Source organism: Thunnus albacares, chromosome 1, assembly GCF_914725855.1.
Source record: "Thunnus albacares chromosome 1, fThuAlb1.1, whole genome shotgun sequence".
Classification (NCBI taxonomy): Eukaryota; Metazoa; Chordata; class Actinopteri; order Scombriformes; family Scombridae; genus Thunnus; species Thunnus albacares.
In genome coordinates, this window is record NC_058106.1 from 33334422 (window position 1) to 33353007 (window position 18586).

General features: G+C 38.5%; 1 protein-coding gene across 2 annotated transcripts in view; it reads left to right on the forward strand.

The window, feature by feature from the left end:
• The window catches only part of LOC122985134 (C-Jun-amino-terminal kinase-interacting protein 1-like), a 56225-nt gene extending 43350 nt beyond the window's left edge, over positions 1-12875 (forward strand). For both annotated transcript variants that reach the window (XM_044355531.1, XM_044355540.1), the window contains exons 6-12: positions 895-970; positions 3885-4060; positions 5324-5427; positions 6118-6234; positions 7535-7605; positions 7991-8089; positions 8873-12875. In XM_044355531.1, coding sequence (XP_044211466.1) covers positions 895-970; positions 3885-4060; positions 5324-5427; positions 6118-6234; positions 7535-7605; positions 7991-8089; positions 8873-8945 — 716 coding nt within the window. In that variant the 3' untranslated portion in view covers positions 8946-12875. The remainder of the gene's footprint in view (positions 1-894; positions 971-3884; positions 4061-5323; positions 5428-6117; positions 6235-7534; positions 7606-7990; positions 8090-8872) is intronic.
• The last annotated feature ends 5711 nt before the right edge of the window (positions 12876-18586 follow it).

An 18586-nucleotide genomic window follows, 5' to 3' on the forward strand; every position in this document is an offset into this window, starting at 1 on the left:
GACTTCTTAGGGTAGATTAGATGAAAGCACAAGGTTAATAGTATGTGTGTATACGCAAAAAAAGAAAAGGTACAATTGACACATGTTCAACATTTACAAAATGTGCCCTTCTAATCAAAAAGAAACCACATCAAAAATCAAGTTCAGATAACAAAAATTACACACACGCACACCTGTGTTGATCAGATTAAGCTCTTGGCACCATTTGAATACATCATTTAACAAAAATGCAACTCTGTGATTTCATAACTACACAAAAATGGCTCTTAAAGTGGTCTCCCAGGGGGAAAGAGTGGGCCAAGGGAGAGTCCTTTGATGGAGGATTGTAGAATTTGCCTTCATTAAGCTGAAGGTTTTTTTGGGGGAAAACAATGGGAAATATCAGCATACATCCACCCACATTAAGGTGTGTATGTATGTGTAAAGAAGCCAGCAGTAATGGGCAGAAGGGAGGATTCATGTGAAAGAGACTGACAGAGAACTAGATTTGTACGTAATGTATATGTGGTGATTTCCTCTAATAAGCCTCGCTGTCCTCTTGGTTGCCGTCCATATGGTTTACAGACTCATTAGAAACTCCACAGTAGTTTATCTGAGGAGTGCACGGCAGGGTAGAGGATATCTCAGGGGAATGTAGGTAGAAATACACAATGCTCATCTGTTTCATGCCTAATTAAAGTGTGATTTATAGCTTCTACAGCATGCATGTGTGCTTTGAAGCAACATACAATGTGTCTTAATGGTGTTTTCTATTTGCAAATAATAGACTTTTGTAGCAATTTGAAGTCAGTGTCATTAATCTTTTTGTCATCCTGATGCAGGGAATGACAGTCAGCACTGTTATCTTCCTTGTTTTATTTCCCTCATCTCTTTTCTCATTTCTTGGTATTCAAGGTGCAGAATCTTTTGGCTTGTACTCTTGCATCATAAATGGAGAGGAGAAGGATCAGAGTCACAGAGCCGTCTACAGGTGAGGAAGAACTGTACCTACATCATCTTCATCATTAACATCATCCACAGTCCATGCTAGATGTTTCACCATGACTAAAAACATTTGTAGTTTTGGCCATCATCCTCACTGAATATGATAACGTTTTTTTTTTTTTACCAAACACACAACACAAGCAGTCAGGGAGTCAGACAGATTTCTTAAAAATACAGCACACAGTTCAGCCATACATGTACTGAAAAGTGAAAATAAAGATTAGTGCACCTGAAATGTCCAATATAGCTGCAGGATGTTGATACATTAACTTTCAAATACGTAGTTCAGACAAAATATCCTTGGAGTCTCAAAGGAAAATTCAGGTTTTATTACAACTTGCATCTTGTTCTTGTAGTTTTGGCCCTTATTTTTATCACTAATAATGATGTACTCACCAAAGACATTCCAGATATCTTGGGACACAGCTACAATTACCTCCTCTTTCGGGGCAGGTTTTTCAGACAATCCGATTGCACAGGAAAACTGTGCGTACACAGTTACATCAAGTACAGTACGTCCGAGTTGAACCAGGAAGTTTGTTTGTTAATTTTACAGTCTGCCTTTGTTTCCTCTGTCAGAAGCTAATCTGGGGGTTCGTTTACAACACACCTGATCGTCTGACTGTTTCTTGCTCTGTCAGACTTCTTTTTAGCCATGTTGCTGCATTCCCAGATCTCAACAATTAACTGTGAATACAATGTTATCATAAAGGATAGCATAACCAAAATGGCCAAAACTGTTAAAATAAGATCCAAGTTGTAATAAACTGGAATTTTTCCACTGAGTTGAATTTTTACATTCTAACCATGACTGAATTTTGCCTTTGGTTACCAACTGAAAGCAGTTTTTACACTTAATGCAAACAAATATTTCTTCTTTGTATTTCAACTCAAAATTAGTGTAAGCTTAGCTTTTTTTTTCTTGCTGAAATCAACAATTTTTAGATTATTATATAAGTCATATACTGCCAAAATTATAATCAAACTTCATTTTTGTCTCAGCTGGACACATGATTTTACACACAGCACTGATTTTTCACTGTGCAAATAATGTCTAATAACGCCTCTGCTTTGATGTGAAATTTCATGAGGAAATGTGGTTAAGAAAGATTTTGTTTTAATATGTCATTAGCAATAATTCACTTATATAAATTCAAGAATATGTTGCTCCGTATTGCTGGCAATAACTGAGAGTTCAGAGGGTTAAACTGGTTTGATCTGGCAAAATAATGGCGAGAGGAACTACAGTATCGACAGCCATATAGTCAAAAAATTGGACTTTTCCTTTAACATGCTCATCTACAATGTCTGGTTATGATCAGCAGTGCAGTTGTTAGAGCAGAAAACTCTCCACTTCTGCATGTTTCCTCAGTAACAGTCACACTCCAGTCGGCAGTGTGGAGTTACAGCTGCTGTTGAAGACCTCAGGCTGATATATGCATAGGGGAGGGAGGCAAAAACAACAGCAATGCAGTCATGTGAACAGCAGCATCTCACTGACAGACCATGTGATGGTGCGGCACATTATGCATGGTTAGCAGAAAGCCGGGGCCTTATTACAGTGTTCCTACAGATTCCAATGCATATAATGTCACGCAGTTTATCTCTGTAGTGCAGTGTAGCTGTTAACATCACATCTGACTAGCCAACATTGGGATAGTTAGGCCCTGTCCACACTAATACGTTTTCATTTTAAAACGTCCTCACCTGGCAAAGAAATCTCTGGTCTTACTTTTCGCCATTGCTGTTCTTCCTCCATTGTATTTTCTGCAACTAAGCAACCAACCGCAGAGTGGACAATCTGTTTCTTGTTTATATCGGCACGCACATGCCCAGTGGATGTGAATGGTCATTTATATGCATTTTCAGGCATGTTTGTAAGGATGGAGATTTATTCTGAAACGGTGCTAAAATTCTCATGTGGCTGGAGATCGTTCCTGCCGCGGTCTTTGGTCGTAAAACATATTAGTGTGGATGTAGCTTTAGTTAGGTTATATCATTGTTCAGTACTTTGTTTTACCTTAAGCTGAGTTACTTTTTTGAAGTTGAAACTCTGACTCTTTGACTTACAAAACCATTTCAAACCTTGTTAGATAAAAAGGCTTATTTTCTATGCTTGCCATGGGAATCTATTGTAACTGTGAATCAGCAAATTTTTCAGAGCCACATTTCAAGCCTACAGGGCTTGGGCTTGATACTCAAAATATAGGCTTCTTTTCAAATAAGTAGTCCTTTAAAGGGGACAAATAATACACATATTTATCTTAAACTGGCTCTTCATGCAGCCCCTCAGCTCAGTCTCTGGCTGTTACAGGCCTTTTTAGCTCCTGTCTCTTTAAGGCCCCCCTCCCGATGAGCCCACTCCATTCTGATAGGCCAGCTTCTTGAAGCTGCTCCGCAGCAGACTTCCAGCTGCACAGGAGGCCACATAAACAAACAGTAGGATATCAAATCTGACCCAAAATATGCAAGTGGACAATGCAAACAGCCCACGGAACAACCTTTGCAACAACAACAAAGGCTATGCAACGGACAGTCATTTGTGGGCATGTGCAAACAGTCTGATGTCATGATGAGGAGGAAATAGAGGTAGCATTGCAAATAAAGTGTTCAGAGCAGGCTGACGCCTGGGTTTTTGACTTGGAGGCAGCATTTTTACATATACTCATTTCAAGCTTTGTACTTTTGCCCATGTTTAACATGGACATCCAACATCATAATAGTATAAAAATAACACAAAGCATGATATGTCCCCTTTAAAAAAATCATATGTCCAGACAGACAGACCTCTCCATTTTAGACATGTTGGTAATGCAGAGACTCTGTAACATTGTCATCCAGCTCATAAAACACCTGTGAGATCCCTCAGATCCTCAGCATAACTACATCTGTTTCTACAGGTTTGTCCCCCGACACGACGATGAGTTGGAGCTGGAGGTGGATGATCCGTTGCTGGTGGAGGTCCAGGCGGAGGATTACTGGTACGAGGGCTACAACATGCGAACTGGTGCCCGGGGGATCTTCCCAGCTTATTACGCTATAGAGGTGACAAAGGAGACAGAGGAGAGCTACAAAGGTACTAACACCATGAGGAGTATTAATTATAGAAGGCTGACTGCATACTGAATGTACACTGACTGAAACTGCACAAGTGCCAACTTTGTAAAATAAATTTTCTAACGTTTTTGTGCAGTTCCTAATCAAATTGTAGTAATGAATTAAGCTTATTAAGAGAGTTCTATCCTCTTGAGTTACAGTGGCATAAAACTGACAAAACATCACATAAACATTTCAGAATAGACACAAGTAAACTACCACATCACACTAGCTTAGAAGCATCTTGTTAAGAAGTAATTTTTCACAGCAGACATTTTGACTTGTCATAGTAGTAAAAAGTGTTAATAATAACATTACAGATGGCTCTGTTGTATTTAAGTGCCCCAGTAAGCTATGACAGTGTGATAGTGAGTCAACATGCACAATGCCAGGACTCTGAAACTGAAGCAGCTACATGGAATTCAGCCATCATTAAATTAATTACTAACACCTGCAGTACAGTGACGCTTCATTAAGTGACATCATGTCAGTGTTGCTGCAAGCAATCTAAATTTAGAACTTATTTATATGCATGTTCTTTTTTTCTTAAAGAGGCAGAAGTCATGCTGGAGTGAAAGATATAACATTTCAGAAGCAGCAGCAAATAAGCTACAGGGAGCCAGTTGAGGGAGGTTCTGTTGAAGATCTGTTTCCTCATTAAAATGTGTTTAGATGCATCTGCTAAAATGAGTAAACAGGGAACAGGGGAAGGGAAATGCTTCCAAATGAACCTGGTGCTCAGGTTCTTCCCCTGGCTTTGTTGTGTGCTTCAACAAAGAAATGTGGCCTTGTTCATGGGTGGGAAGCCAGTGAGGGATAATATACAAAGAGGGCTGTGATGCTGGGGGATAATGTAAACTCCAGGTGGAATTACATCCTCCTGGTGAAACTGCTCTCTGTCTAGTTTAGGCAGTTGGTCACAGTGGTAAAAATACTAACAAATGCACGGTTAGATTGCTTGTGTAGATAAAGTCATCGTGGGGAGGTAAAAACTGATCAAGCACTGAGTCACTGGTGTTGATCAACAACCCAATCAACCCCCAACAGATGTATTATTGCTCTTTTGTTGCAGTGGAAATCAAAAATTATTTTTGTCTATTTAGGGAAGCTACTAAAATCTCACCCAGATTTGCTCCTGATAAATTACTGCCACCTTTTCTATGTTTTGTTGTTTGTTGCCCTTGATTATCGTTTCTTCCGTGGGTTAATGGCTCTTATATGCTTTATTTTCATCCCTATGCAGTGAAGAGCAGTGAATGGATGGACAGATACCGTCTGAAGTTCCTGGGCTCAGTCCAAGTGCCCTACCACAAAGGAAACGACGTTCTGTGTGCAGCTATGCAGAAGGTATGGGATCTGTATTATGCATGTTTGTGTATGTTCGCATGTGTAAAGCATTTTGACTACTGCAGTAAAACAACATTAAATGTAGAGTTGCAATGACTGATTAGTCCGTCAACAGAAAATGAATTGGCCAATATTTTGATAATCAGATAATCGTTTCAGTGATTTTTCAAGCAAAAATGTTTTCTGGTTCCAGCTTCTCATATGTGATGATTTGCTGTTTTTCTTTGTCTTATATGACAATGAATTTAACATCTTAAGGTTTTGGACAGTCAGCCAGCCAAAACAAGCAAATTGAAGACATCACCATGGCCTTTAAGAAATAGTCATTTTTTCACCATTTTCACCAGTAATTGAGAAAATTATTGTTAGTTGCAGCCCTGATTAAATGCCACATCTTACATCAACTATTGTCCCAGAAACAGCTGGTAGAATACAGATGAAAGATGCTGCATCATGTAAAAATAACACAGAGGTGCAAATGGACTAAGATTATAAATCATGAGATAAAGAGTATAAAACTAGCTTTATATTACATTTATAAACTTTAAATTGACAGGAGCTTTACAAAATTGTTGTTTGACTGTTGCAGTTATGCAGTTAATTTTGCATTATCATCTTATAAACTGTATGTAGAATTGGGTTGCAGGTTAAAAGTCTCCTTTTGAGAGTATTTTTACTTTTGTTTTCCAGATTGCCACCAACAGAAGGATGACAGTCAAGTACAACCCGCCGTCTTCGTGCATCCTGGAGATCAGTGTGAAAGGCATCAAGCTCGCAGTTCAGGAGGATTACTACGCCTGTGACAGAGTAAGACTGGCTTGCTGTCTCTTTGTCTTTCATTTTTTGCAACGTCATGGATTCTTGACACATAAAGGTTCATCCTGAAACTAGAATCACATCAACAACAGTTGAGGCATGTTGCCCCCATGTGGCTGAAGATAGATACTGCAGGCAAACATGTCATGTTTTCTTACGGGAAAGACATTTTAAACAGACATGGAAAGTCTTAACATACTTTTACTGTAGTATTTCTGAATTGTGCAACTTTATTAAAGATTTAAAATTTTTCTCCACAACATTTATTTGATGGCTGTAGTTGACTAGTTACCTTACAGATGAAGATTTTGCATTGAAAATATGATAAACCTAAAAATCCAACTCCACATGGGCATATAAAACACCAAATATACCACTGCAATGAAGCAATATTTGTAAGAATGAACTGTCTACAAAGAATATTACATTGCAAACAAAAAACTTCTTTCTCCCGAACTTTTTTTTAATCATCCAGTAGGCATCCTACTAAAAAGAAAACCTATTAAATGATCATCTAAGGGCCAATAAAACCAAAAATTGACTTATTTATGTCTGTGGTTAATGTGAACAGACCTGACCAAACAGCAAACTGAGATTTTTGACTTTTGCTTAAATTATATTTCACATAAACCTTTACTCTGTCAGGAGGGGGAATGAGGAAATATGTTCATAATTTGAGTTTTTATCAAACTATAATTCATATAGGCTATAATTTCCTTACATATAATGAACACGAACTCCTGAGTGTTACAAATATCAGTGTAACTTGTTTTGATAAATAAAAAGTAAAGTAATTATTCCAAATAAATTTCACCTCACTAGAGTAAAAGTGCTCATACAAAATGTCCCAAATGAATATCTTGTCGTCTTTTTACCTAATCACACTACCTAAAAGTAAATCATATGTGTATTATTATACTTTGTAGTCATATACTGTAGTAGTTTGATGTACCACTACATGGACAAGCTACAACATTAAAGTGCAGCTTAGAGCTTAATGCATCAGTGATAAGCCAATAATACAATATTTTACTCATGATACTTCTACACTGTGCTGCCAATAATTTAATACTTTTACTTGTAATATGTGATAGATATGACATAGTGTATGTAATTCATTAAAATTCATAGAGACATATGGTGGGGCAAATAATAAATGTGTATTTTGTATAATTTTGATAAGAGTAACATTGTCACCTCTAGTAACTGTAGAGCAAACAGCCACATCAATGTTAATGTAAGATATTTATTCTGCCTCTGTCTTTGTGTCTTTACCTATTTGTGTTCACAGAGTAACGAGTGCAGTCACTTCTTCCAGTTAAAGAACGTCTCCTTCTGTGGTTATCATCCCAAAAACAGCAAGTAAGTAAAGTCACTATGTTCAAAGCATTTTTTTTGATCAGGGATTTCTGAGTCAAAAAAATAAATACATCAGATCTGGAAAATTAGCCTGAAGTCAATTTTTTGTACTGTCTAACTAGAATAAAAGAAATTCTGTCAAAAAACTCTCTGCTAGTGCAAAAACTAGGCAATAAATAACCACAAGATGTCATTAGAAATCGACAAATGTACCAGACTTCAAATGTAGACATGACCTCTTGCCTTTGCATAACTGCAAAGTGATTAAATGTAAAACAGCAGTTTGCTATTCAAACATAGCAGACAATCAGAACTAAGTATTCAACAAATAAATGTGATTCCCGTACTGAATGTTCTTTTTTGAGACCCTTATCTGTCTTCTCTGCAGGTATTTTGGTTTCATTACAAAGCATCCGGCAGACCAGAGATTTGCCTGCCATGTATTTGTGTCTGAGAACTCCACCAAGCCTCTTGCGGAGTCAGTAGGGTGAGTTTGATTTTCTGCTTACTAGATATAAATTATTGTGTAATTTAAGGGCATTTGTGCATTTAGTTAATCAGATGCTTACTCTTGTTTAGGGATGCTCCAGTCAGGCTTTAACATTGATTTAATTATAATCAGCTGGTCTGGTACATCCTGATCACTGATTTATTCTTGCTGTCAAACAAAAAGTACTTTCACTTTATTTTACAGGTCCTTTAATTTTGTGCTAATTTCCTATGTATTTGCAGGTATTTAATGCTTATTTTTTAGGACATTTGACAGAGAGGGTGGTGCAATTTACAGATTATAAGAAAAAACTGAAAACAGTGTTAAATTGGATTAGTTGATAAGTGTCAACTCATTATATTTGGGTTCATACGTAGTTCTTAATTTGCAAAAATTCTTATTTTGAAAAAACTTTATTTTATCCTCAACTATTGAGAGCCTCGGTTTCACAAGCCTCGTTTTCTTTCATGAGGTTTTGGTAGCGCGCCAATCATTAAGATGTATAGTTGGTGAATGCTAACAGAATTTTTGGTTGAAATGGTGAACTGCTCAAGTGCTATTGTCCAGTGCAGCAGTAGAACTTGAACAGAAAATGCTAGTATCATGTTTCAGCTTTTTAATGAGACTGTGCGAGAAAATACATTGACAAATATGAGCTAGTGAGTTAGAGGATAACCTGGAAGATGTGTAGGACTTTGGCTCACAATTGGGCACTATAACAAAATCTGTGTTACGTCCTACTTTTAAGTAATGACTGATATACTTGTATTTGTCTTACAGGAAAGCCTTCCAGTTGTACTATAAAGAGTTTGTGGAGTTCTCGTGTCCTACAGAAGACATCTACTTGGAATAGCCTAGCCCTGCCTTCAACCACAGCCCTGTACAGCACACTGTATCATAACATAATGTTGCATGAAGGACAGACATATCTAAAAAAAAAAAGTAAATAAAAAATAACACATCTGACAAACAACCAGGAAAAGAAGCATCAAGAATTGGAACAGTGGACAGGGGAAGATATGAAAATGAGCCAAAGGAGGAGCGTTTTGAGAAAAGAAAATATGCAAAATGGCGTCGTGATGAGGTGGTGATCACAGGCTGTCCATGGAAAGCACAAACCAGCTGTATCACCGCAGCCTTGGCAGCGCTAGTTAGCCTGTAGCATTGTCTCAGCAGGTGGACACTGAAAGCCCTGGAGCCGTACTGGACTGCACTACCTTGTACTCGCACTTGACAAAAGAGCGTGATAGTCAGCTCAGGTTTGGAAAAATTAACACATGGTGAGTTTGCTGTGACCTTAAATATTCAGGGTCTGAGCATAAGGGAGGTGTATATTTACAAAATAACATCCTCACATTGAAAATGTACACTAAATGAAACAACTCCATGTAGTAACAACAAATTTTATCCTTTTAGCACAAATGATATGAAGGTGAAATATCCACATCGTTCAGTGGTGATGAACGTAAAACACTGTTATAAAACCAGCTATAAGTGATGTTCTTTGCATTTTTGGGCCTTTTTTAGACTTTTGGTGTGCAAGGCCAAGCCTTTGTTGTCAAATCCAGCTGTAACAGTTTGACAGCAGAAAATGCCATAGTCATCTGGAACATCAATGGCCAAGCATCAGCTCATATTGCCATTGAAGCTCTCTACACATGATCAGCAGTATGAGCTGAGTGCACTGAAAAGTGCTGGGAAATTTGACAAACAAGTCAAGCAAATATTTATTTCAGTTAACACAAAAGAAGAAAAAACTGGTAATAAGCCAATGATCAAAAAGGGTTTGGATATATGAAACCTTTTTTCTTCCCTTACTGGTCGCTTTCAAACAAGATCAAAGTTGAAACTGATGTCAAGGTGTCTAAGCAGTGCCCAAGGTAGCATAGCTGCAAGTTCCCAAAGTTTTTCTTTCTCCATTGGTAAACAGTAGTTAAGGCAGATACAAAGTGGTTCCGTTGCCGATCATGTGTAGAGATCTTTAAAGTAATTGAGCGATGGCTTCTTTCTAGAGCCACCATTTTTGCACCAGCGTTCCACATTCAAACAGGGAGAAGAAGAAAAATGGAGACCAAAGCAACAACAAAACAGCTAGCATGCTAGCGGATCCATTGGTTTTCTCTGGGTTGAAGGGCATTCTGGGAAATATAGGTAATTAAGTGAGGTAGGAGTATACAAGGCAGGATCAACAAAAAAAATTCAACACTGAATTTTAGGAAGCTTTAAACTCCTAGAATGCACTGAGCATCACATGTTGATAAAAAAAAATCAGTGTTCGGGTTTATGTGAGTGGATATTTTCCTTTCAAACCTTGTAGCGGCTTCTATCGGTACTGTAGTGCTAACAGCCCTCACCACTTGCCCAATAAAGCCTTAGTCCTTAATTCCTGGCCTGACTCCAGACACACTGCGCTTCTTTACTGTGTGTTCCAACTAGGTATGAAATCAATTACCAAGATGTTTAACACCAGGAAAAAAGAAAAAAAAACATCTGTATTAGGCTGTTGCTTTGGTGGTAGAAGACAAGAAATTCCTCTGTGTGGCGTTCTAGAGACTTGCTCCTCATCAGAAATATGAAATGCTCAGTGGGGCGGTGAAAAGATAATAAGGGTGATCCTCGGTACAGTAGGTACAGGTGCTGACAAGGGAGCAAAAACAAAACTGGTGTCTTCAGATTTTTACTAGTAGTGCCTCTTTTTCATCAGATCATTGTGACCTTCCTCAGTGAACATTATCACAACATTTTAAGGGATTGCCATTGAGTGTGTGTTGAGTTTAAGGGTTTGAATGCAAATGATGTGATGTAGGAGTATCTTTGATGTGACTTGGGCTTTTTTTCCCACTGCATTAAATGTGCTGTACTGTACCTGTGCTGTTGCAATTCAGTCCAGTTTTTCCTCTCAAGAACAAGCAGGGTACAAGGAAATTATGCTCAACTTCAAGAGACAAAACTGAAGTTTAAAATCCACCAAAAACAAAAACATTTAAGAACAGGATAAAAATACATAGGAGGTCACGTGCACATGTACTATTGACCAAAAATATCCAGTTTTCTTACATCTGTGGTGGTATGTGGTGTGCAAAGACCATTCTGGAAATGATGCATGTTGAATTTGGAAGCAAAGAAGCTCCAGCTAGTTAACAAGTCAGCCTTGCTAATGAGATTCAAGACTTCAGATTTGGACTCAAGTCACAAAAATGCGGACCTGACTTACCAGAGATTTGACTCCCTTAAGACTTGACTTCACACTTGAAAGCAAAAACATTCAAGTTCCAAGTTTTGACTGGACAACAGTGACAGGCAGGCCGGACATAGCAACCAGTGTTGGGCAGTAATACATTACTTTGTAATGTGTCACAGTAATATAATTTCATTTTTCAGTAATGAGTAGTGTAAGGGATTACAATTTGAAATTCAGTAATGATGTTACAGTAACTAATCCCAGTAATGGTTCGTCTACATTCAGGAGTCACCTGACACTAGTTAAGTTCAGAATTGGAGGGTGTATGAATCGTGCAGCTGAGGTCGGGACTTCTGGAGTGTTGTGTGCAGTCACTGCGGCTACACTAACGCTAGCTGTTGGATGGTCTGTAAATCCTTCCCAACTGTCTCCTGCCTGCTTGTGCCTACATGTGTTAAACATGAAAGATGCAGTGTGTGGATGTGGAGGATTTTGAGTTGTTTAAAGGCAATTTGGTCAGACCTGACAGCTGAGTAACGAAAGTAAAGTAACAAGTAATATAATGTGTTACTTTTGATGCTGAGTAATAAGTGTGGTAAAATGTAATCAGTAATTAATTACAGTTTTCAAGTAACTTGCCCAACAATGATAGCAATACGTAAATATCTAATTATTCAGCCAATACATTGTAAGGAGTATGGACAACTATGTAAAAATACTATTAACATAGTTTGAGAGGAAAATGTTTTAAAATTCTGTGAGGCCTGAAAGACCATCTTGACTTGCAGTTCGCTGACAAACTTCTGACTTGACTTGTACAATTCACAAACTACTGACTTGGTAGCTGTTTTCTTGATGACTCCTGGTCTGACCATTTTGCTTCAGAGTACAGCTTTACAGAGAAGTTTTACTTCCTCTAATGAGTTGTCAGCAGAGTACAAACTGATGCTGTTGATGCTACACATGTTGTTTTAAATGGATCTCTGTGATTGTTAAAATGCACTTGATGTGACCACCAGATTGAAATAAGGTTGGTTCTGAACATGGGCCCTCTGATCATAACAGAAAACTGATGGATTGCTTTTTTAATAATCCAGTCCAGTACAGGCACAGCACAGTTCTGCAGTGGTAAAAAAGCTGACTTCCTACATCATTTATCGCTAACACTAATTTGTAACAGATAATTTTATGTGATCTATATTTAACAGAAGATAGAATGTTTGTAAGAGAAAGATTAATTAATGAAGGATGTGGAAATTCAGTTCAGCCACCTCATCAGTCCCCCCGTTTGTTCCTTTCCAAAAAAAGAAAAAACAACGACCGAGTTATCTGCTGATCAAAGCCATCGTGTTTGCATCAAGAGATCAACACTGACTTTTATGAGTTCCCTTGTCAAGAGCCAATCAGCCAGACAGGAGAACATGTACTGCAGTGGGGCCTATACATAGGGTGTACAGACATGCCATATATAAATAAATAAATAATTTAATATCTAATTGCAGATAATACATTGTATTGATTTAACATGTAGTATGTGAAATTTCTCTTTATTCTGGATTTTTTTAGTGTGAATTATTCTTTATTTAAAAACTTTAATGCAGATCCCATGGTGTCCTGTCATTATTATGTTGGAATCAAAGCATGAGCACACTTGCAGATATATACACACACACACATTTGTATCACTGTACTTGTGAGGACCTGGCATTGATTCCCTCACAAAGACCTATTTTCTAATTCCTCATTCAGTTTTCATAGTGTTGGGCAACATTCCCACCAGTTATATAAACAAATCTTTTGTGCCCAATAAGTGAGTTTATAATAACTTTTTTAATAACTGAGTTTGTTAACCCGGCGATGAGGGAAACTCTGAGTTTTCAGTTCCAGAAACCACTTTGACCCTGGGTCAGTTACTGCAGTAATTTACTCTGTGAACCTGACCTGCTCACTAGCAGCCTTTCTTCAACAAACCCTGAGTTGCTGCTCTGTGTTTCACTGAAACCTGGCTCGGTGAGTCCGCCCCGACAATATTCTACATCTACCGGGCTTCAAACTCCAGTGAGTGGCCCATGTAATTAAGAGAGTTAAGAGTTAACAGGGCAGCAACTGCTTATACATAAATGTAGGTTGGTGTACAGATGTCACAGTGTTATGGAAAATATGCACTCCTCATATAGAGACTCCCCTTCTGCTTCAAATGCTCCACAATCATCCTGGTCCCAGAGAAAGCCTCCATCGCAAGACTGAATTACTACAGACCCGTCACCCTGACATCTGTGGTCATGAAGACCTTTGACAGACTCGTGCTGACCCACTTGAAGAACACCACAGACCCTCTGCTGTCCCTCTGCAGTTTGCCTACCAGGCAAACAGGTAAGTGGTTGATGCAGTCAACATGGGACTGCGCTACATCCTGCAATACCTCAACTCCCCAGGAATGTAGGCAAGGATCCTGTTTTTGGACTTTAGTTCGGTGTACAACACCATTGTCTCAGCAGTCCTCCTCTTTAAACTTACCCAACTCACTCTGTTAGTGGATCACAAACTTACTGACAGACAGGTAGCAGCAGGTCAGGCTGGGGAAAATCACATCCAGCACCTGAACAGTCTTCTCACCAACGACTGCACCCCATGACACCCATCTGTTCAACTCTTGAAATTTTCAGATGACACAACAGTTAATGGCCTCATTCAAGACAGTGATAAGTCTGCATACAGGTGGGAGATTGAACAGCTGGCCCTGTGGTGCAGTCACAACAACCTGGAGCTGAACACGCTCAAAACTGTGGAGGTGACACTGAATGTCAGGAGGAGCCCTCCAACACTCCCCTCATCATACTCAATAGCATTGTGTCAACTGTGGAAACCTTCAGGTTTCTGGGATTTACAAACTCCCACTGGGAGACTCCCAGGACCTGAAGTGGGAGTCCAGCGTCAACACAGTCATCAAAAAGGCCCAGCAGAGGATTCACTTCCTGCACCAGCTCAAGTTCAACCTGCCTCAGGAGCAGCTGATCCTTTAACCTCTTTTAATCCTCAGTGAAGGAAGCGGAAGCATCTTATTTTACTGATCTTATTGATGCCCCTACCGCAGCTCCCTCTTTTAGTATTGATGCTAAACAATTTTTAGATTTTTTTGTTGTTGTTGTTGTTGACAAGATCAAGATCCTCAGAACATCAATCACAGCTCCATCCACAGATTTGTACGTAGCCCCACCATGTAACCATTGAGTGACACTACATCAGTTTGCACCCGTCTCTATGAATAGCTTAATGGAGACAGCGTCACATATGACCTTCTTCCAGTCCTTATGATTGCATCCCTGCTAAATTGACCATTTTTAATTCATCCCTCACCTCTGGTATTTCAAAGATTTTAGAAAAAGTGGTTGCCACACAGTTAATTGAGAATCTGGAAGTCAACTGTATTTTTGTGAAGTTTCAGTCTGGCTTTCATCAAAATCACAGCACAAGACTGCTCTCCTGATGGTGCTAAATGACACTTTAATACAAGTTGACTGGAGACTTCTCAATTTTAGTGTTGTTAGATCTCAGTTCAGGTTTCAATACAGCGGATCATGGAGTCCTTATTGACAGGCTACAACAGTGGGTTGGCCTATCTAGTTCTGCTCTTAGCTGGTTTATATCATATTTATCAAATAGACAATTTTCTGCTATGGTTAGTAATAATATGTCTGATACTGATGTCTTGGAGTGCCTCAAGGGTCTGTTCTTGGCCCGGTTTTATACTCATGTCTCAAAACTTCTTTAATTTAAATGCAGCGGTCACAGGGACCTTTAACCTCTAATGTAAAGCGCTACTCTAAGAATTAATGTTTCACTTTTGACTTTTGACTCTGTTTCTTTGCTCTGTTCAGATTAAGAAACTTGTGCAGAGAAATTAATCCATGCTTTAGTGTCCTCACGACTAGACTATTGTAATACATTATCACCTCAGCCAAGGAGCTCTGGCTTGCCTACAGATTGTTCACAATGCAGCAGCCCGTCTTTTAATCAAGACGAAGCACAGGGAGCAAATTACTCCAATGTTGGCTTCTCTCCATTGGCTGCCAGTAGAGTTAGAATCAATGTAAATTTTGATTATTGCTTATCAGACTCTACATGATGAAGCCCCTGATTACATTTCGGAATTGTTGTGTCCTTATTGTAATTTAAAGTCTCTCAGATTTGCTAACCAGTGTCTATTGGATAAACCAGTCTTTGCCCCTAAACTTTGGAATAGTTTACCTCTTACTATCAGATTATCCAGCTCAGTTGAGATTTTTAAAAGCTCCTCAAAACCCACTTATATTCCCTCGCTTTTCTAAAGTGCTGTTCTTCTGTTCAGTTTTTTAAGGGGTTTTTTGTTGTTATTATTTCTGTATTGTAACTATGCTAAACATAAATATTGTTCTTACTTTCATGTTTGCTTGTTGCTTTTAATGTGAAGCATTTTGTAACTTTAGTTTTGAAAAGTGCTATATAAATAAATCTTAACTGACTTATACTATTTCATATTTTTTTATTATGACAACTTTTACTTCAATGAGTATGATTTACTTATAAAGTAACAAAGGGCCTTCTGTAAAGCATGTGGCTTGTTTAAGTTATGTTGCAGTGTATGCATTTTAAAGTATTTATTGGGCATTTCTGCCCTAATGTAGAAAGAGAAGAATGACTGGGGCAGCTGTGGATATTACAGTTACATGGTCAGTGCCTGAAACCCTAAAGCTATGACACCCTGCTGTGTGTGCATTACTGTGTTTCTATCACACAGGACTGGCATTTGCCAACCAGAGGGATGCAGGTTGATGGCTGCAGAAAAGAAAAGACAACATCTCTGTATAAAATTCTGCTCAGCTCAAGAGTCTTCTGTTCACAACCCCAACTCAGTGGTCCATTAGCACAAGCAACTACTGCTGTTTAAAAGTGTAAGAGACATCTTTTAAAATGAAGAAGCCAAGGAAGTTTGGCCTCATCTCAATCTCCCTCTGTAGCCATTGTTCTGGGCCTACAGTTTAACTTCTAAAGTGAAAGTTTACTGAAAGTAAAAAGCAATAAAAAGAAAAATATGTATGAGACAATAATAACAAAAGGTAAGGATTGTTCTTTCCTGTTTTAATTTTAACATGCTGTGCTCACTGGAGGGGATCCTCCATGCATTTGCAAATGTTTTGCACCAGAATCAGTTGTCTTTGTATTAGTAGTATTCATCCTCCAGGTTAGGTTTATAAGAATTTTCAGTGTTGGATAGTAGAGGAGGAGGACAGGGCTTCTCACCGTAATCTGCAGCAACACATTAACACAGTCAGGTGGATGGAACATATTCAACAAAGTTTCCTGTTTACTAGTAAAATACATTACAACCACAATACAGCAATAGAACACCCTTCTATCAGATTAAAATCTAATAAAATTACATTAAAACAACCAATGAACAAATATTGATTTACATAAAATTGAAAAAACTACACTGTATGATTGGAAAAGCACCATGTAATTTAACAATATGAGTTACTAAGCAGTCTCAATAAACTGATGTGTGGCTGTCTTACCATCAGTAAGGCTAACATGCTGTTTGAGGAGGCCGGGATCAAAGAGCAGTTCTAACTCTGCTGTACCATCAACAGCTCTGCTGCAAGAACACACAACACTAGATGAAAATAAATTCACAGTACCACAACACTGCAAATCAATAATTGTTTCACTTTATTAAGATAACCAGGTTTCAACTTCTAATAACAAGTGCTGTAGCGGATATTCATTTACTTAGTAAATCACAGAAGACACAAATAACAACTCATGAATTATAATATTTGTCGTTAACTGTTGCTAAGATACAGATGTTTTTGTTTTGTTTTGCTCTGTTTTGCTTTCTTTTTGCTTATTTTGCATTCTTGGCAACACTAACACAACATTAGGACTTTGGTTTCCCCCCACATGCCCCACCATAAATGTCAATGCAAAACACACAGTCAGTCTTTTCCTGGAAAATGAACATACAAACATTCTTATGTGGCTCTGAATGACAGATGAATGGTTGAATATATTGCTGAAGGCCACAAAGTTCATGTCAAAACGGCAGGGATGACCAAGGCAACTTTAGGACGTTGCAATTACATGGTCAGTGACTAAAACCCCTAAACTACCATGACGCCCTGCAGTGTGAGAATTTCTGCGGTTCTAGACAGGATTGTTATTTGTAAACCAGAGGGGTACAGAAATGAAAGGATGACACCCCTGTATAAAATGTCTGCTCAGCTAGCTGAAGAATGCTGCTAAACAGCATTCACACTAATAATAAACCACAAAGATGAGAGTGAAGGTAACAGGTGAATGCTGTTCAGCAGCAAGAGTGTGTTAAATCTGCTTCCCAGAACAGGCCCTTGGTAATAAATAAATCACAACACATCTGGTCATCTAACCATTAGTCCTGATTCCAACTCTAGTTATATTGCCACATAGATCTCAGTAATCAAGTTTGCAAGCAGAATTTACACGTCTAAATAGAGTGAATTGATTTTTTTAACCCCATGCCCAGCCAAAATGTCCATGCAAAACACACAGTCAGTATTTTCTTAGAAAAAGAACATACGTTCTTGTGTGGCTCCTCCAAATGACAGATGGATGGTGGATTGTGTTGCTGAAGGTCACAAAGTAAAAGTAACACCAATGGGCAGTACAATGAGTTGGCTAGTGGGAATGATGTAATGAAGACCTACCTTCTCAGCACAGGTGCAGACAGACCTCCGCCAATAACAAAAGAGAGAAGGATCATGAGAGCTAACATTTGTTTACTGATCCCTGCAGAACCTTGAGCAAACTAGTGCATCAGTTCAAAACAAAAGTCATCAGATTCTAGAATGAATCATTTTATGTGTTAAGGCCAATTCAGATCAATGATTTGCAACGAGACTGGATGCAACTTTCAAAAGAATCCCAAATTGTCTGATCATATTCATTCTGAAACTGGACATGGATGACCATGATGGTAAAAAATGTCCGGTTTGTGGTCTACAAGACCTGTTCAACGGCACTAAAATGCCTGATGTGACAGTTTTATTAGAACTTTTTGGCGGGGTATAAAATAGGTGAGTTTACATGAGCCATCAGATATCACCTCCGTCGCTGGGTTTTTTGGGTCCATCTCATCCTCCAGACTCACCATCAATGGGGACAATACCATTGGATGGTACAGGTCTTTATCTTTTGTATAGCAATTCACATTTTAATGCTATTTTTTTTGGAGTGTCATGATAATTTTTATCTTTTCAAAAATCTATTTCAGAAGATGAGAGCCCTGTTGCATGTAC